General features: G+C 42.9%; 1 protein-coding gene across 1 annotated transcript in view; it reads left to right on the top strand.

Annotated features, from left to right (window-relative positions):
* LOC126473229 (bifunctional coenzyme A synthase) overlaps positions 1–21,644 on the top strand; it is a 138,765-nt gene that overhangs the window by 88,271 nt on the left and 28,850 nt on the right. The window contains exon 4 of the mRNA XM_050100143.1: positions 2,684–2,938. Coding sequence (XP_049956100.1) covers positions 2,684–2,938 — 255 coding nt within the window. The remainder of the gene's footprint in view (positions 1–2,683; positions 2,939–21,644) is intronic.

Here is a 21,644-nt window from a genome sequence, read left to right as displayed (position 1 = left end):
AAGGTATTGACTGCGTCTTGCCGCTTGTGTACTTTACATACAAGCAGAATTTCTTCGGATTTTCTACCAAATTTTGAGACAATGTTTCGTTGTGGAACCTATTAAAGGCATCTCGCATTGAAGTCCGTGCCAAATTTCGCGCATCTGTAAATTTTAGCCAATCTTTGGGATTTCGCGTTCTTCTGAACTTCGCATGCTTTTTCCTTTGCCTCTGCAACAGCGTTCGGACCTGTTTTGTGTACCATGGGGGATCAGTTCCATCTCTTACCAATTTGAGGTATGAATCTCTCAATTGCTGTTGCTACTATATCTTTGAGTTTGAGCCACATCTCATCTACATTTGCATAATCAGTTCGGAAGGAATGGAGATTGTCTCTTAGGAAGGCATCTAGTGACACTTTATCCACTTTTTTAAATAAAATTATTTTGCATTTGTTTCTGGTGGATTTGGAAGAAACTGTATTGAGCCTAGCTGCAACGACCTTGTGATCACTAATCCCTGTATCAGTCATGATGCTCTCTATTAGCTCTGGATCGTTTGTGGCTAAGAGGTCAAGTGTGTTTTCACAACCATTTACAATTCGTGTGGGTTCGTCGACTAACTGCTTGAAATAATTTTCGGAGAAAGCATTTAGGGCAATCTCAGAAGATGTTTTCTGCCTACCACCAGTTTTGAACAAGTATTTTTGCCACCATATCGAGGGAAGGTTGAAGTCCCCACCAACTATAACCGTATGAGTGGGGTATTTATTTGTTACGAGACTCAAATTTTCTCTGAGCTGTTCAGCCATGCACCCTTTGAGATCGCAGCCCACCCTGTACTTTCCCGAGGCCTTCTAACCAAGAAAACCACTTAGTCCACGCCACACAGCCTCCGCTACCCATGTAGCCGCCAGCTGAATATAGTGAACTCCTGACCTATTCAACGGACCCCAAAACCCCACCACCCTATGGCGCAAGTCAAGGAATCTGCAGCCAACACGGTCGCAAAACCGTCTGAGCCTCTGATTCAGTCCCTCCACCCGGCTCTACACCAAAGTTCCGCAGTCGGTTCTGTCAATGATGCTGCAGATGGTGAGCTCTGCCTTCATCTCGTAAGCAAGACTGGCAGCCTTCACCAAATCAGATAGCCGCTGGAATCCAGAGAGAATTTCCTCAGATCCAAAGCGACACACATCATTAGTGCCGACATGTGCACCACCTGCAGCTGGCTGCACCCTGTGCTCTTCATGGCATCCGGAAGGACCCTTTCCACATCAGGAATGACTCCACATCAGGAATGACTCCACCCGGAATGCACACTGGATTTCTTCCCCTTCCTTAGCCGCCATATCCCTAAGGGGCCCCATTACGCGCCTAACATTGGAGCTCCCAACTACCAATAAGCCCACCCTCTGCGATTGTCCGGACCTTGAAGGCGGAGACTCATCCTCTGAAACAGAGCAGGCAGCTGCATCTGGTTCAGCCAGAGACAGTACCTGAAACCTGTTTGTCAGACGCACCGGGGAGGCTTTCTGATCAGCCTCCGATGACATCTTTCGCTGCCTGCCACGCCTTGGAACAACCTCCCAATCAACCACAGGTGAGGGCTCAGCCCCACTGCGGGCAGCAACCGGAGCAACCACAGCGGCAAACCGATCTGTGAACAGACGGGACGAGGTTGACATCCCCATGATGCCCAAGTCCGGCTCCCCACAGTGGGATCCAGCCCAGTATGAATCTGGTGCTTTTATAGTTGCTGTGTGGCTCATATACATACTGAGTGTACTGTCGTGGCAAACTAGAGCTGGGGGGGGGGGGGGGGGGGCCTGATGCCAAATACTTACTGTATCTTACATACCTGCAGACAGTGAGACAGTATATTCCATCTTTTGGATGTACATCTAGGACATAATTATTTGTTCTACCAATAACTGTGCAGCCATCTTCAAGGTGAGCCAGTTACTGAATCTCAGATTTTGTAGCTTGTCCAAACTCAAGAAGAAATAAGTTTGTCTCAAATGCAAGCTTAAAATATAATGGGACATTCTGTCTACTTGGAAAACTTCAAGAAACACATCAGATACATCTTGAGGAAGGGTATGGTTTTATATGTCCAGAGATTGGAAAATCTACAGAATTTGAGATTCAGCAGCCAAATCACCTCCAAACAGTTGCACAGTCGTCAGCTGAAATGTCAAAAGAAGAAATAATTTTGTCCTGAGTGCACGCCAGGAAGATGATGGAATATTCTATCCACTGGGAAAACTCCATTAAATATAACAAGACAGTTATTGAGCAGATTTTACCATGTACTCTAGTAATGCTTCTAGTTCTATGTCTGTGCTGTAGTGATGGGGACTAAAAGCCTCTCCCTGCAAATATAACCCCAGCGAAGTCTTCAGCGATATCCTCCCTTCATGTCAATAACCTTAACATTATCTCTCTCTCTCTCTCTCTCTCTCTCTCTCTTTCTTTCTTTTCTTCTTCTTCTTATTCTTCTTCTTTAGCCCTGTCATCTATACTTAAAATAGTCCACATCTTTTCATTTGTGTTATAAATATTAACATCTTTGAATGTCTAGTTAAGTCTGTATCTTGTGTTTAGGGTTTCTTAATATGCATAACTCTTCACAAGTATCTGCCAAATGAATATTGTTTTATGACAGTATCTATTTTTATTTATTTATTTATTATTTTTTTAGCCAAATCCACTCATACCAAATCACCCATACATTATTGGACTCACTGGCAATGTTGCTAGTGGAAAATCATCAGTAGCAGGAAGGCTAGAGAAACTTGGAGCAGGTGTAATTGTATGTGATAAACTAGCACATGAGCTATATTGTAAAGGTGGACCTTGCTACGATGGAATGAGACAGTTGTTTGGAGATGGTATTCTAGACAGTCAAGGTGAAGTGGATCGAAAAGCTGTGGGTTCCATTGTGTTTAATGACAAGGTATTTAAATTTAGAATTATATTATTAATTTAGTACATAACATTAAGGTCATTAAATCATTCACAAATGTATTTTCACACATATAGCAGTCCTGTTCTATCCAAGTGATAGTTTGCTGTTGATGTGTTCTCAACTGCAGTGAAACATGTGTATTGCTAGTTCATGATAAATTTGGCGAAGAGGTACTCAGCTCCAGTAAAAATGTGTATTTTGCTAGTTCATGATAAATCTGGCAAAGAGGCACTATCTGGGTGACAGTTTGCAGTTGTGTTTTAAACTGCAATAAAATGTGTTCATGTTAAATCTGACAAAGTGGCAGTTTAATTGAATAAATCCTCTCCATTATGCTTGCCCTTATTAACGGTGTATCAGTGTATCACACTTGTAGTGGTAACTGCCCAAGGCCCCCGTAACTCTGTTGCGCCCTCATGAGCAGTGATTATGTAGCCCCAAGCCATTGTAGCATTTCTTCTTTTCTCATGCTGCAATCTCTATTCTTTTCCCCCAGCCCTTCCCTCAACTACATCACACCTTTTGCAAAAAGCAAGTAAATATCAAGACAGCATCTGGAGTAAGCTACATACTGATACATTCAAACACCTTCGAGTAGCTAGTACTATTAACACCACGCTGAAAGCAGCAGCTACATCCCCAACCCCCACCCATATCCATCCACTCTCCTCCATCAGTGAAATGAGCACTTGCAATGGGAATGACATTCATTGCAACTCTGGCCCTGGAGGACCTCGAGTTACACTACGCCCCTGAACAAATACATATGTTACAGTTTTACCTCTGCCACATGATATTTAACCCATCTGTTTTGCCCTTTTAACGTAGTACTCAAGTCTTATGACCGCTTGTCTGTTAAAATAGTGACAGTGGAAAATCGTAGCTAAAGTCAAAGTCCAGTACAGCACTGACACAAATGAAAAAGCGACATGCCATTTTCCTGGGTTTCATTGAGAACAAATGGAAGAAGAATTATTACTTGAACCATTACACAGAAATGGTTTTATCTGTATTCTAGACCCATTCCAAGATAATTCAAAAGCTTTTCTACGAATAAATACACTGTTATAGATACACTACATAGATCCTTAACAGGGAACTTTTTTGTGATAATCACTGTAACTGAATCATCCATCTTTAGACTGTCTATGTAAAGCAGCAGAGGTTCAGTTCCATGTTAAGTTGCAACAGATTTTGTTTTGCTTCATTACCGAAAGAGACAGATGTGAAGTTCTGCATTCTGGCACAGACAGGCCAATCAGGACCAACCAATGGTCATATCAATTATTTGTAAAATATCCCGCTATTCCAAAGATAAACAGTTAATTTTCCATGATACAGCTGAAAGTTTTTAAGCTGTAAATTAAGTATCATTTGTGGTGGTAATTGTGATAAAACCCTTGGCAACATTTGCTGTTAGCCCACGCATGCAGACGGACTTCTGCAAAATAATAATAATAAAAATAATCAATCCCATCACAGGCAAGAAGAAGTGCAGACATTACCAAAAGCTGGTTATTCAGTCTAGACAACAGTAGCAGCACAAGCACTGAGACTTCCGAAGATTATACTACGTACTTCTATTTACATACTACATAATACATACTACATAATTCTGGCTTCAACATATACACCTATAGTCTGCAAACCACCATGAAGTGCATGGCAGAGGGTACATCCAATGTACCAGTCATTAGGGTTTCTTCCCATTCCATTCAAGTATGGAGTGTGGGAAGAATTATTGTTCCAATGCCTCTGTGGATGCTGTAATTTGTCTAATCTTGTCCTCACAATTCCTATGAGAGTAATACATAGGTTTTGTAGTATGTTCCTAGTTTCATTATTTAAAGCTGGTTCTTGAAACTTTGGGTTAGTAGACGTTCTCAGGATAGTTTACATTTATCTTCAACAGAGTGCCAACTGAGTTCTTCAGAGTCTCTTTGACATTCTCCCATGGGTTAAACAAACTTGTGACGATTCATGCTGCCCTACTCTGTATACATTCAGTATCCCCTATTAGTCCTATATGGTATGGGTCGCTCACACTTGGGAGCAGTATTCTAAGGTGGGTCATGCGAGTGATTTGTAAGCAGTCTCCATTGATATCACTTCCCAACAATTGTACCAGTAAACTGAATTGTACCACCTGCTTCACCCACAACCCACCCTGTGTGATCCTTCTGTTTCATATCCCTGCAAAGTGTTACATCCAAATATTTGTATGAGTTGGCCAATTGCAACTGTGACTCATTGATATTATAGTTGTAGGATACTACACTTTTTCATTTTGTTAAGTCCACAATTTTACAGTTCTGAACATTTAAAGCAAATTGCCAACCTTTGCACTACTTTGAAATCTTACCAAGATCTGACTGAATATTTATGCAGCTTCTTTCAGGCAGTACTTCATTATAAGGCAACTTCACCATCTGCAGAAAGTTTGAGTTTGCTGTTACTATTGTAATCATAAATTGTAATATACTAATAATACATTTGACAACCCACAGATTTCGAAGCAACTGAATGAGGATACTGTATGTAGTATGATTATCTGTAACTGCATATTTTATCATAGCATGTATTGAAACCCATGGCATTATTGTCAGTAATTAATCTCTCTCATCAGTGTGACAACTCTCCATCTGAAATTTGTGAAACACTTGAATTCAAATGTGGTAACTGTTGGCACTGATTTATTGAAGACTCAGGATTAAAGCCCTAAAACCTATATGGGCCCATGTAGAGAGCCTAAATTGCTTAATTTCCTTTTAAGATCATCAAACCCCGAAGGGTTATGTCATTCTGGTGTGGTTTATCATAGTAGAAGCTATCCACATATGTGGTGGCAGTATTCTTCTGCATTGAGTGACAGTCCAATGTAGTGAATCGTATCTGTCATCCAACATTCCTTCTATAATAGTCAGTGGCAGCACACTATTTAAGCAATGACAACACACTGTTTAACGTCAATACTTAAACCATCTCACAATGAGTCTAGTCACTTTGTTTATGAGCTATGCCTCATTATCAACAGGCTAAGTGTGACAGCTCATTGCTCTTACGGAGCGAGGGAATTTGACAGCATTAGAGAGTTGTTCATGTTATGGCCATTCCTGAATGCATTGCCTAACAATGGGTACAACAATATCATGATTCTGGAGAATTCAGTAGAAATATGGGAACAGGACGTTATGTAATAACACCAGTCCACAGTAATTAACTTGTAGCTACATGACAGCAACATGCTTTTTGAATTTGCTGCTGTAGAATCCTACTATTGTTTCCAGGGTTGATATGGTTTGGCACTGGCTTTGGGAAGCTGAACTACAAAGCAAACCTAGGCATTAAAGGGAACTCCAGGATGATCATTGAATCACAGATTAGCATTTGCTGAGGAAAATATCATCATGAATGGCAGAATGTAATATTTTCAGATGAATTAGTATTTTCCATAGCATATGATGGTCTAGTAAAAGAATATAAGGTGTGTGATGTCTGTTTTGAACCCAATATATCCGCAAATCTTCTCATGGTGGCTGTGTGGCGGTCTGGGGTTGGTGTGTTCCAATGGACTTGGGCTGTTTTGCAATGTAGATGGTAGACTTGATGGTGCCCAATATATGGGGTGATTATAATTAAAGTTAAACTTTCAAAGTGCTGTAGAAATAACACCACTAGTCAGAATGACGTCAAATTGCAACAGAATATTATCAGAGAAGGGGGAAAAATATGGCAGAAGAAAAATAAATAGTTACAAAATGTGGCAATAGATGGCACTGTAAGTATCATAATTTAATAGTGGTAGACTACAAATGACAAATGAATCATACAGCAATGCCTAAGGTACGTTTGACATTAAGCAAACTGCTACTCTGTGTGCATGGGCATACAGGTATGATACTGTTAGTTACGTAAGACCATCCACAATGGCAAGGTCATAACACACAGTATGGGAAAAATTGTTTTTAATTGTCCTGAGGCCAAAAACCGCATAAAAAGCATCAATCAAAATCAAATCGGATAATTAATTTCTGTGTGACAGGCACAAAACACGTTCAGTATGCTGTCCACCATTTTCTGCAACAAGTTTAAATCGAGAAACAGCATGTTCCACAACTCATCAAAGCATTTCAAGGGTCATGTTCAGAATGTGTTGCGCAATGTGTGCCTTCAATGCAGCTAAGTTTGCAATCAGTACACCGAACACATCATCTTTCGGATAGCCCCACAGCCAGAAGTCACACCGATTAAGATCAGGTGATCGGGATGGCCAGGCTGTCGGAAAATGGTGGCTGATAATTATAGCATTTCCGAAATGGCACTTCAGTAGCTGCTTAACTGGATTTGCAATGTACAGAGGTGTGCCATTTTGCATAAAAATGATCTCATCCACACTGTTGAAGAGCTGGAATGGCATGGTTGTGCAAAAGACACTCATAGTGCTTTCCAGTGACGGTACAAGTAACAGGACTGGAAGCACCTGTATCTTCAAAAAAATATGGCCCTGTGATAAATGATGACGTAAACCTGCACCACACAGTGACCTTTTCAGGATGAAGTGGTTCTGGTTGATTTGCGTGTGGATTTTCCATTGCCCGTATTCGACAATTCTGTGTGTTGATATATCCTGTCAGATGGAAGTGGACTTTGTCTTCCATGGCCAATCATTGTCCACTTCCATGCGAGCAAGAAATTCTAAAGCAAAGGTCTCTCTTGCTGGCAGATCAACGGGAAGCGGCTCGTGCACATGGGTGATTTTGAATGGATAGCAAAGAAGGATGTTCTGTAGGATTTTATGCACTGTGCTCACAGATATGTCCAATGTTCAGGCAATTCTCCATGTCCTACATGTTTGCACACCACCACTCATTTCCTCCTGCATTGCTGTGGCCACTGCTTCCACTGATGTTGAATCAGTTCATTTCCTCCCTCTACCAGGTTGCACACCAAGAGAACTCTTCTTTTCGAATTTCTGAATCATTTTCTCCAGACCCAAGGCAGTCATTGGGCCAGTGCCTTTTTTTCAATCCCTTCAGTGTCTGGAACTTCTGCAGAGCGACATGTGCTCAGTCATCGTTCTTGTAATACAGCTTTAGAAGCAGAGTATGATTCTGCATTGAGACAGTCATGGTGAATGTTGCAGACGTAAAGGAGGAAAAGCCGTGTACCCGGCATACCAGCTTCAATGGGTCGTGCACATGACAGGTGTTTCCATTTACGTATTCTGACACATACAGTGCCATCTAATTATCAGTTTTCACACTTCCCTCCCCAATAATATTCCATTGCAATTTGATGTCATTCTGACCAGTGGTGTTATTTCTACAGCGTTTTGAAAATCTAAGTTTAATTATAATCACCCTTTATTTATATTATAGTTAATGTTATGATCTCATCAGTGCAATAACTATATCCTAATAAATTATATGAGAAAACTGGCTGTTTTATTTCTCAGCTCATAGACTCACTTGCAAGATGCAGATGTCATTGAAGTAAAAGACATTAAGTGCTAAAGAATCACATGTTGTACACTTCTGTAACCTGAAAGAAATCTTATTAAAAACAGTGAACTGTCTTTTTTGTTAATGTTGTCTTGCCTACAGATTTAATAAATTAATGCAGTAAAAAAAAAAAAAAAAAAAAAAAAAAAGGCCACAAGTAGGATTTGTTCCAAATCCAGCAGTCTTGTACTGTTTCAAATACAGCAGTCTCATTCACTTACCCACCTAATCTGTGACCCATATGCCTCATCTGCCAATTTCAAGTCCACCAGACTTCTTTCCTACAAAATCATGCAGTTATCTGCCCCTCATATTTCCTTGGGCGGTATCATCTGCTAAACCAAATTCATACTGCAACAATATGCCAGATTTCACCTCAAAGCTATCCCACCTTCTCCTAAACTACCTCTCAACAGTGGTGTTTCCCTTCTTGTTCTTCTGCAGCCCCCTAAACAGCCGCACCATCAACCAACACTCCTCTTCTACAAACCAAGCTTGGCCAACGTTCTATAACATCGCTCCACCTTCACCACTGTCTCTCAGACCAATGAAGAACTCATGATCACCAGAACCAGCTACAACAATACAGTGTTCTCAACCTCTCGTCTAAGTCACTCTCCCCTCCTAAATTACCTGTGTTATCCAAGGGTCACAGTTTCAGCCCTAAACCTGCATTTAGTCATGCTGCTTTGATGAAGGACCTACTTTCCTTCACCTGCAATGTCAACTGGAATTATCAAGTTGCAACTCAATCCCAGTATCTTTCCAGCAGCAAACCTAACGTTGAACCCTGCCTTGAACATTTCTGGCCACAATCCTGACTTGATCCACCATCACTACCTTAAAATCATCCCTTACAAGTTTCCCAAAAATTCCTCACATCCAGCATTGCTTCACAACCTTGCCTCGGGTTCCAACAACATGACTCTAATCTGTTCTCTGCAGAAGTACAGGCTCTTCATTCCCTAAAAGCTGATGACTTTTTCATTAATCTTCCAGTGGATGGAGGGACCCATGAATGTGGTACTTAACTGGAAGGGGTATGTAAACAAAGGTTTACACCAGCTGTCTGACACGCCTACATACAGCCTCTGTCATCTAAATCCCATCCCTGTGATTCAAACTGAACTGCAGTCCCTCCTTAAAACCTCAGGCCCATCACAAGGACTAACCTTTCTATCCATAGAACTTCTTACTCCACCCAAACTATGCTCCTCCACCTTTTACCACGGTGCTTGTCCGCTCCCACCAGACACCTTGGTTGCCACCGTTGATGTCATCCTCCCCTATACCAAAACCCTCCATGTACCTCGATGTTTGTGTTGTCATCATCATTTCATTATCATTCATGAAAATGGTGAGATTGGACTAAGCAAAGATTGGGAATTTGTAAGGGCACTGATAACTGTGCAGTTGAGCGCACCACAAAACCATCATCATCCATGTACCTGGTCTGCGTGCTGTTGGACATTTCCTCAGTCAGTGCCCACCTGATTGAAAACGTAGGACACCCTTGCTACTCAGCTTAATCAAATTTATACTTACCAACAACTACTTTACCTTTGAGGGGTGACAAATGAAACAAACAGATCATGGGCACAACCATGGGAACCAGGATGGCTCCATCCTATGCCAGCCTTTTCATGGCTCACTTGGAGGGGAGGGAGTTTTGCTGGGATCCATCAACCTTCAGCCCCATGTTTGGTTAGATACATTGCTGACATCTTTACCGTATAGGCTCATGGTGCGGCTGACCGTTGAAAATTCTTTGAATCTTGAAATGCATTCTCCCAATTAAATTTCACACAGTCCTTTTCCGAATCCAATGCCACTTTCCGTGATGTTGACCACCTCCTCACTGAAGGTCTGCTATACACTTCCGTTCACTTTAAACCAACTAACAAGCAGCAGTACTTATATTTTCACAGTTGCCATCCTTCCTGTGTCTGACATTCCCTTTCATACAGCCTTGGCATTGGAGGCAAACATATTTTTTCAGATGCAGACTCTTTATAGCAATATGCCACCTTTCTCACCTCAGCCTTCACTGGATATAATTACTTGATCAGCCCAGTTCAAAAGCACATTACGCAGGACATCACACCCACTCAATGCTGATCCCCCCCAAAAAACAGCTGAGGAGTACACCTCTTCTCAGTCATTATTTTTGTGGTCTTGAATATATTAATCAGTTATCTCGAGAAGGCTGTGACCTCCGAAAATCACACCTGTAAATTATATCCATCCTGTCCAGTATTTTTCCCACCACACCAATAACAGCATTTTGTTACCCTCCCAATCTCTGCAATATCCTTGTCAGTCCCTGTGCTCTTTCTCCACCCATTGTCCTACCCTATGGCTCCTGCCCCTGTGACCATCCCTGCTGTAAGGCTTGCCCTATTGCGCCCTCCTACCCCCACCTATACCAGCACTGAGATGGACAAAACACATACTATCAAAGGAAGAGCCAACTGTAAAGCAACCCATGTTATATACCAGTTGTTAGGGGACTGATGACCTCAGATGTTAAGTCCCATGGTACTCAGAGCCATTTTGAACCAGTTGTTAGGTAAACACTATTCGGCCTTTTCCATTGGCGTGACTACCACCAAGTTATCCGTTAGGAAGAATTTGCATAGGCAAAGGGTATATGCTGGCAACAAATAATATCTTGTTGCAGAGCATTCATGATCTTGACGTCTGTTTCACTACTTGTGCCATCTGGATTCTTCACGCAGGCACCAGTTTCTCAAAATTCCGTGTGTGGGAACTGGTGTTAAAACATGTCCTCAGTCTCACCACTCACCTTGTCATAATTTATGGTAATTTCTTTAGTCTCAGCATTTCTTCATAGTAACTATTCCTTTCTTCTTTTTTTTTTTTTTTTTTTTTTTCTTTTTTTTTTTTTTTTTTTTTTTCATGTTTATTTTTCACTACCTCTGTCCCCTTCCACCCCCACCCCTCTACATCCACCTCTATCACAGACAATGCACTTAGCTTTCCATTCTTATTAACTCGTACATGATGTTTTGGCAATAATTTGCTTATTACCCTATCTTCCACCTTTAAGCTCTCAGATTTTCAAATCTCATCCGGTGCAATCACCAACTGTCTCTCTTCCCTTCTCATCCTGTCCAGTAAGTCTCCCATGGCCCAGAGTTCTGGGCAACTTTTCCGAACTCTTCCCATTTCCTAAACCTCATCAGTCCTTTCCCTTTACCCCTCCTCTATCCCCCTCAACCTTCCTTCCAGAAGGAGGAGCCAATGGCTCCAAAAGATTGCAAATTTTAATACCATTAGATGCATGTTCTCCTGCCTCCACTTGGTGAGTACTTTTCTACATATTCAGTTATACTATATTTTCAAAATATCAGATGTTTTTACCGTTCACCTGATTCCACAATAACAGTTGTGGAATCGTTCAAAGAATGTCTAAACTTAGTGGTGCAGAAGTACCCCGATCACACAATATTGTTTGGAGGTGACTTTAAGTTACAGAGTGTGGACTATGATGTCTATGGATTTATGTCAGGTGTTTCAAACAGATAGTGCTGTGAAGCAGTTCTGAAAACTGTCTTAAGCAGTGTGTTAAACAACCCATGTGTAATGGAAATATTTTGGAACTTGTAAATACGAACAGGCCTGACCTTATCTACAGTGTCAGTGTCGAGACAGGGATTAGTGATACAATGTCATCATAGTGATGACAGATACTAATGTTAATAAATCCATCAAAAAGACTAAGAGAGCTTTTATGCTGGAAAGAACACATTAGCAATTGTTAGCATCCTACTTAGACACTAAATGGACATCATTTAGTTTAAATATGATGGGCATAGAGGAATTATGGGCAAAGTTTAAACTAATCGTAAGTAACACTCTAGAAGTATGTGCTGAGTAAGTGGATTAAGGACAGCAAAGACCCACCATGGTTCAATAATAAAAGTCAGAAAATGCTGAGGAAGCAGAGACTGTTGCACTCGTAGTTCAGAGAAGGATATGGAAATGCTGAAATGCAGATGATGATAGAAATTTGGTCCTACATGAAAATCACCAAGTGGCAGTCACTTGTTGACCAGTCTGTTGTGGCAATAGACAACAGCAAAAGAAAATCTGAAGTCTGAAATTTCACATTAAAAAATCATTCACTTAGGAGAATTGTACAAATGTACCACTGTGTGACATTGCACAGACTCCCATATGGTGGTCATAGAAATAGGCATCCTGGCATTGAGAAGCAGTTGTAAGATTTGAAAACAAATAAGCTGCCAAGTCTGGATAGAATCCCAGTTTGGTTTTACAGAGAGCACTCTTTGGTATTGGCACCTTACTCAGCTTGCATTTATCACGAATCTGTTTCCCACTGTGATGTCCCAAGCAATTGGAAAAAGACACAGGTGACTCCTATATATAAGAGGGTAAAGGTACACACTTGTGAAATTAGAGGCCAATATCCTTAACATCTGTTTGGTGCAGAATTCTTGAGTATATTCTAAGTCTGAATGTAATAAATTTCCTTGAGACAGAAAAGATTCTGCCCATAAATCAACATGGATTGAGAAAGCATCACTTGGGTGAACATCAGCTTTCCCTATTCTCACAGCATATCATGCAAACCATGTATAAAGGACAACACGCAGAATCCATAGGCCTAGATTTCCGGAAAGTATTTGACACAAGTGTCCCACTGCAGAGTTCTAACCAAAGTTCGAGCACATGGAATACGTTTTCAGATATGAAAGTGGCTCAAAGTCTTCATGACTAGTAGAGTCCGGTACGTTGTCCTGGACTGTGCAAGTCAAGTTAAAGGACAAGGGTATCATTGATAGCATCCCAAGGAAATGTGACATGACCACTCTGTCCTCTATATACGTAAACAATTTGAGAAATAGGGCGAGTAGCAATCTACGGCTATTCGCTGACAGTGCTGTAGTGTATACGAATTTGTCATTGTTGAGTGACTGTTGAAGGATGCAGGATGACTTGGATAGAATTTCTATTTGGTATTATGAATTGGAGCTTGCTCTTAATGTAGAATAATGTTAGGTAAGGCACGTGAGTAGAAAAAGCGATCCTGTAATGTTCAAATACAATATTAGTGGTGTGCTGCTTGATGCTGATTAAATATCTAGGCGTAATGTTGGAAAGTGATATGAAATGAAACAAGCTTGTAAGGTCAGTAATAGGAAAGGCAAATGGTTAACGTAGGTTTATTGAGAGAATTCTAGGAAATTGTTGGGTCATCTATAAAGGAGATCACAAGTAGAACATTAGTGCAACCCATTCATGAATACTGCTGTTTAGGACCCCCCACCTGGTCAGATTAAAGGAAGACATTGAAGCAACTCAGAGGCATGCTGCTAGATTTGTTACCAGTAGGTTCAGTCACCTCATGAGTTTTATGTAAATGCTCTGTGAAATCAAATGGGAATCCTAGGAGTGAAGACAATGTTATTCTCATGAAACAGTATTGCGAAAATTTAGACAAACAGCATTTGCAGCTGACTTTATAACAATTCCACTACCGGCGGTGTACATTTCACGTAAGGACCATGAAGACAAGATAAAAGAAATCAGGGCTCATGCAGAAGCATATGTTGTTGTTGTTGTTGTTGTTGTTGTTGTTGTTCTGGTGCTCAGTCCAAAGACTTGATTGATGCAGTTCTCTATCCTGTGCAAGCCTCTTCATCTCTGAATCTGCGTACTCTTTGTCTCCATCTACAATTTTTACCCACCACATCTCTCTCCAATACTAAATTTGTGATCTCTTGGGTCTCAGAATGTGTCCTATCAACCAATCTCTTCTTCTAGCCAGGTTGTCACACAAAAGTTTTTTCTTCCACAATTCTATCAAGTACCTCCTAATGTGATCTACTGATGTAATCTTCTTCATTCTTCTGTAGCACCATATTTCAAAAGCTTCTATTCTCTTCTTGTCTGAACTGTTTCTCGTCCATGTATCATACATGGCTACATCCCACAGAAATACTTTAAGGAAAGGCTTCCTAACACTTAAATCCGTATTCATTGTTCACAAATCTTTCTTCAGAAATGCTTTTCTTGCCATTGCCAGGCTATATTTTATGTGAGTAATGCCCCTAATTTTTTTTTCTCAGAACATATTTATTGTTAAGAGTCAGAATTGGTGACAATATACATACATGTCTTGTCCGTGTCCTATTTTTCCACGTAGTCTCCATTACTTTCTATGGTCATACGCCAATGTTGTGGAAGAGCATGTATTCCCTGCTGGTAAAAGCTCTTGTCCTGTAGTTATAGCCATGTTTTCACTGTGTGACTGCTACTCTCATCCTCTTCAAAGTGTGTTCCCTATAGAGAATCTTTAAGCTGCCCAAAGAGATGGAAGTCCAAGTCTGTCTACAGTCTGGACTGTAAGGTGGATAAGGCAATGATGTCCAACCCAATTTGGCGATGTGTTCCCAGGTTCTCAGACTTGTGTGTGGGTGTGCATTATTGTGTTGGAGCAAGATTTCTGCTGGATTCTTGTCTGATCAAACATGTCAGAAATGGTTCTTGAGTTTATTTAGTCTTCACGTGTGCCTCTGAATTGATGATTGACCCTCTTGGTATCAAATCCACAAGAATAATGCCATCACAATCCCAGAAGACTTGTCACCATGACTTTCCGGCAGAGGGGGTTGTCTTGAATTTGTTATTTTGTGGTGAATGAGGATGATGCCACTCCATGCACTGCCTTTTTGTTTCCAGTGCAAAGTGGTGCACCCAGCTTTCATCCCCTGTAACAATCTGTGACAAAGGCCTCTCCAATGGTCTCAAAATGCTCCAATAATTTAGATGGAATGGCCTTTCTTCGAATCTTGTCTGCTGTGGGCATTCGGGGAACCCATTTTGAGTACCTCTTTGAATATCAGATAGCCTCTATCATTGCAGGTGCACTTCCAATGCGACCAACAACTGTATAGCCAATTGTTGAGTTCTGATGCACCAGTCAGCACAGGACAACCCGAGCATGGCTTATCATGGAACTGTGTATCTGGATTTCCTGAGGCTGTAACTTTCTTTACCCATCACCCAACTGTACTCCTATCAACTGCAGCATTGCTATACACTGCACACAATCATTTATGGATGTTCACCATATTTGCTTTTTGTGCACACAAGAATTCAATAACAGCACACTGCTTGTAACGAGAGTTGTGTGTAGACACCATGTTGATGCTGTACTATGGCTCTGCCATCTGCCAGAACAGTTTGAAACTTCACCAGCACACAGAACAAGCGTCAGATGTGAAGCACCAACAAGGACGTTTGTCTATGTATGTTAATGGCTTTTTAAAATGTGGGGCATTACTTACTGAATGACCCTCATATATCCTCTCTACTTCAGCCATCATCAGTTATTCTGCTGCCAAAATAATGATACTAATCTACTACTTTAAATGTCTTGTCCTAAACTAATTCCCTTAGCATTGACTGATTTAATTCGACTGCATTCCATTGTCCTTGTTTTGCTTTTGTTGATGTTCATAGTATATCCTCCTTTCAAGACACTGTCCATTCCATTCAACTGCTCTTCCAAGTCATTTGCTGTCCATTGGCAGAATTACGTCATCCTCAAACCTCAAAGATTTTATTTCTTCTCCTTGAATGTACAGATTGAATAACATTGATGATAGGCTACAACCCTGTCTCACTCCCTTCTCAACCACTGCTTCCCTTTCATGCCCCTCGATTCTCGTAAATGCTGTCTGGTTACTGTACAAGTTGTAAAAATTACAATGAAATGAATACCCCCTAGCTGCATACAGGCATTGATACAAGTCAACGGGGACAGTTGAAAATGTGTGCCCCGACTGGGACTCGAACCCGGGATCTCCTGCTTACATGGCAGATGCTCTATCCATCTGAGCCACCGAGGACACAGAGGATTGTGCAACTGCAAGGACTTACCTCTGGCATGCCTCCCATGAGACCCACATTCGTAACATATTGTCCAGCACTATATTCGTAGTGCCCCTGCCCATCGTACTCATTTCTCGCAGCTTTATTGCCGATTCCCGTAATGAAGTTGTAAAAAGCCAAGCCTTTTGCTCCCTCTATTTTATTTCTGCTGCCTTCAGAATTTCAAAGAGAGTATTCCAATCAACATTGTCAAAAGCTTTCTCTATGTCTACTTACATAGGTTAGCTTTTCCTTAATGTATCTTGCAAGACGGGTGACTCACTACTACTCTTTGTGAGTACATGCTTGGCTGCCATAGGGTCTCAGGCATTGCACCACTACTTCCTCTTCTATCTAATATCTCCTCTGACTTTCTGTCTGTCTTTTGGTGCAGACCCTGCTTGGACTTGGTTCACGATTTTGGTCTTGATTTCCAGGTTCACTTCTAGTGCTACTGTCACCATCCATTAATGATTATATGGTCCCAGCTATTGGGTTTTACCTGCCATATTTTCCAAATTTTACAAAAGTGCGTATTATGTTAGGAAAGTCACCCAGTGTTGTGTATGGTCCACTTCTGTGCCCTTCCACCCTGGCACCCTTCCTTGCTGCTGTTGTAGTATGCCAAAAACCCAGCTTGGTATCCATTCCATTGTGCCCATTATGGGGATGGTCATCATGGTACCTGTAAGATAGTAGCCTAATGACTGCAGGGATTGCACTGTTGGTGCCTGTGCTGATCCCTCCCCGTGTATGCCATGGAGTATTTGCCCATCATGACTGGGGCATGTGGACTCCCAGCAACGGATTACTGGCCAGATAGCTGTTGCTGTGGCTGGGGGCACACATGGGCAGAGCCCCCATTCGGAGTGAGTAGCACCACGCTGGATAGTTTGTACATGAAGCGAATTAGACTTCCTCCTGCTGGTGGCCACACAGTCCCAGCAGGCTCTTCGGATAGAAAGGCCTCGTATGATACAACAGAGTATTATCCCAACATGTGCCCTTCCCTGCCCATACCCTGGGAGGAATGCAGGACTAGACAACAAGGAGCAAAATCCTCCCCCCAGTACCTGTTGTGTACCAGCACCGATCACCCCAGGGGGCTCGCCACTGTTTGGCGGGTTCATGCTTGGCTGCCACGAGGCCGCTGCCTTTGCGGCACTTCTTCCCTTCCATGCTGCATGTCGATCCTTTTAGCTATTGTTTTTCCCCTCCCTTGGGGAACATGTCTGGGATGTTATTGGTAATGTTCTGCATTGTCTGTCGCTGATGTAAGAACAGGCTCACCTTTGTTTTATGCTCCCTTTTCCTTTCTTTGTTATCCTCCTCCTCTTGTTCCTCCGCTTCTCAGCGTTTCAGTTTCCTCTTTTTCTCCTTCCTCCCTGTGCGCTCATGAAGGCCGGCCCACTCATCTTGACGCGTAACAGGTGACTGGGTAACACGTAATTCCCAGCCGCAGGTCAACAGGTAGGGTTCGTACGTACCCCCTGGTACAGTCCAGGCGCAAGGAGGGGTGATTGCCTGAGCTGCAACCTTCCCAAATTGGCTATTGGTCCCTCTGTCAGGTGTTCAGGAGGTGTGAGTTGATGTGTGCCCAAATTGGCTATTGGTCCCTCTGTCAGGTGTTCAGGAGGTGTGAGTTGATGTGTGAACAGTCACCTAATACAGGTGTGCTCCCTTCTGAAGGGGACCCCCACTTGGAAGGAACAGATTTTCTCGCAATGAGTCAATCATCTTCCTAATCATCATCTACAAAACATAAATGTAATGAGGCTAATGATTCAAAAATCCTTCCTGCTGCACCATGGTTCCTCATGGTCTCACTTAATGAAGACAGTCAGTCCTTTGCCATGGTAAATCCGTTTATTATTCAGAAAGGTGTTGATGCAGTCCTGCTCTCATTCACGGAATGGCACTTTGCTTTTGGAGACTACTTCTGATTCTCAAGCACAACTACTGCTTGCTGCCTCACTTCGCCACAGTTACCCTGTCGTGTTGAGGCCCATAGAACTTTAAATTCTTCCCTTGGTGTAATTTACACTAGGCTGCTTGACGGTCTACCGAGGCCGAAATCCACTCTTACCTCTCTGATATGGGTGTCATTGCCGTCCATCGTGTAATGAAAAAGGTAGATTCCTCCTTAGTACCCACCCACACTCTTTTCCTCACCTTTGATAGAGTGGTGCTTCTGTCCAAGGTGAAATTATCACAGTCCACGTACATTCCGAATCCAATGTGGTGCTACCAGTGTCATCTTTTCAACCACATTAGAACGTCTTGTCGACACCCAGCCAAATGTGTAACCTGCGGTAGGGAAGCACACAAGGGTGATTGTCCACCTTCTCCCAGCTATATCAACTGCAATAGCAACCATGCTGCCGCCTCTCGAGATTGTCCCATGTATCTTGATGAGCCGGCTGTGCAAGAGATCCGGGTAAAGGAAAAAGTGCTTTACCCAGTCGCTCGTAAGTTATTGGCTAGTCGCAAAGCCTGTGTTCTCCCATCTGGCACCTATAGTTCCGCCCCTCGCTCCATGAATGACATGGCCACGCAGACATGTGACCTCAAATTCGGCTCTGAGGTTGTGAAATTGCCCATTGTCAAGGTAGCATCACCATCCCCCTGTCCAGCTGTGCAACAAACAGTCAAACTCTCGCCTCAAAATGGGCGAAGCCACCAGCTACACAATCAGTAGGCAGGAAGAGACAGAAGTAGTACTCACGTGTAGACTTCCTCCGTCCCTCCAGCCAAACAACACCTGAGTCCTCTAAATGGAAAGGTTTGAAGTAGTCCACCCAAGGCAAATGGTCTTCTCCTTCACCAACTCATACATCATCGATGGTGTCACCACATGGTACCTTGGCCTGGCCGGCTTACATATCACCGGTGCACACTACCAACTGTTTTTCAGCATTGGACTCCATGGACCAACCGCACAAGCAAGCCAATGCTTCTGTGGACCCCATGGAGCAGAATCCTCCTGCTTCTGTGCCCTGTAGTAAAAACTCTACACGGCCGTCACTCAGCAGCCGTCGAGTTGACACCCCCACATCTCTTCCTCATGATGACTGTCCTCCAATGAATCCTTCGCGGCCTTCATTCCCATGAAGAGGATTTACGGCTGCTTTTAGCATCACATCATCCCATTGTACTCTGCCTTCAGGAAACAAAATTCCGCCCTCACAACTGCTTTGAGCTTTCACATTACTTACCAATTTGTTTTGACCTTCCCCCAGAGGTTAGCATTCCATCTCATGGGGGCGTCACATACGGGATGACATTCATAGTCAACCCATCTCCATTACTACCCACCTTCAAGCTGTTGCAGTTCCCCTTTTCCTTCCCCACCTAACTTTGTTCATTTGTACCATTTATATCCCTCCATCATTCAGTGTTGCCAGGGCAGACTTCCTTCAGCTTATTGAGCAGCTACCTCCCCCATTTTTGTGGTGATTTCAATACACATCATTCCCTTTGGGGTTCTTGCAGGACCTGTCAGACAGGTGCCCTCTTGGCTGACCTTCTTAACCAACTTAACCTCTTCTGCCTTAACACTGGAGCACCCACTTTCCTTTCAGACTCCTCGCATACCTATTCCCATTTGGACCTATCTTTTTGCACTGTCCAGCTTTCCCACCATCTTGAGTGGTCCGATCTTTCTGACACCTGCTCGAGTGACCATTTCCTGTGTGCTATCCGTTTGCTTACTCCTACCCACCTACATGCACACCCAAATTGCAGCTTCCTAAGTCTTACTGGCAGCTTTACTCCTCCCCGACAACCTTCGGAGAACAAGATTTCTCCAGTTTGATGACCAGGTAGAATATCGCACAAATGTTTTCCTTACTGTTGCAGAACATACCATTCCTCACACTTCCTCTTTTCACAGTCCCTTGGTGGGCTGAGGCATGCTGCGATGCAATTAGCACATGGACATGTGCTCTCTGCATCTTGAACAGCCATCCTACATTGACAAACTGCATGCATTATAAACAGATGCATGCAAAGTGTTCTTGCGTTCTTTGAGATAGCAAATGGGCTAGCTGGATTTCATTCACTAGTTCTTTTAACAGTTCCACCTCTTCCTCTGCCGTGTGGGCCAACCTCAGACAGCTCTCTGGGACCAAGATCCATTCCCAAATTTCTGGCCTAACAGTAGCAGACGATGTTATCGTGGACCCTATTGCTGTCTCCAACACCTCGGGGCCACTATTTTGCAGAAGTTTTGAGCTCTTCCCACTATCACCCTGCCTTCCTCCACCGGAAATGAGTGGAGGCAGATCGAGCTATACCCTCCCATTCTCTGAATCATCAGTGCTACAATGCCACCTTCTATGAGGGACCTAGACCAGGCTCTCAGTACATCCTGATCCTCCGCCCCAGGGCCAGATGATGTTCACGTTCAGATGTTCCCTCCCTCTTGCTCCCGCACCACCTACTTCAGGAGCAAAACCAACCCCCCCACCCCCCTCCTCTCGCTAGGACGGGGTCTGTTGGGTGACTCCCTTCCCTAGTTTCTGCTAGTGGGAAAGATGACACCCATCTGAAAAGCCCAAAAGCAGCTGGTCATAGGGCTTCACGCTCATCCTCAGTCCCGGGCATTGATTCAGTGAAGTCCTCCCAGCCAGCGAAACCAAAGGAACAGTGCAAGAAATCTAAAAAGAAGACCCCCAAGGACAAGGAACTTACAGTGGCACCCACACCACTGCTACCTACAACCTCTGCGTCTGAGGATGGGGTCGAGATTCTGTCATCCTCTGAGGACCTGGAGCTTGCCGGACCCTCAAACACAACGAATATAGACTGCTCAGGTAAAAAGTCGGTGGCAGCAGGTGACCCTGACTGCCTCATTGAATGTTCCATGCCTTCCCAGTCTCACAGTGATGTCATCCTCCATTGGAATTGTGGTGGTTTTTTCCACCACCTGGCTGAGCTACAGCAGCTGTTAAGCTTTACACCTGCTATCTGCATTGCCCTCCAGGAAACCTGTTTCCTGGCAATGCAAACCCCTTCCCTCCATGGCTGTAAGGAATATTACAGGAATCGTAGGGACTATAATCGAGGGTCAGGTGGAGTTTGTGTTTATGTCCTAAACTCAATATGTAGTGAAACTGTGCCCCTTCAAACCCCTCTTGAAGCTGTGGCTATCAGAATACGGACGCCATAGGAAATAACTGTCTGAAATGTATATCTTCCCCCAGATGGTGCAGTACCCCTGAATGTATTAGCTGCACTGATTGATCAACTCTATAAACGTTTCCTACTTT

This window comes from Schistocerca serialis, chromosome 4 (assembly GCF_023864345.2).
Source record: "Schistocerca serialis cubense isolate TAMUIC-IGC-003099 chromosome 4, iqSchSeri2.2, whole genome shotgun sequence".
In the NCBI taxonomy this organism is placed as follows: Eukaryota; Metazoa; Arthropoda; class Insecta; order Orthoptera; family Acrididae; genus Schistocerca; species Schistocerca serialis.
Note: the sequence above shows the minus strand (reverse complement) of the source record. Positions and strands in the feature narration are given on the sequence as shown.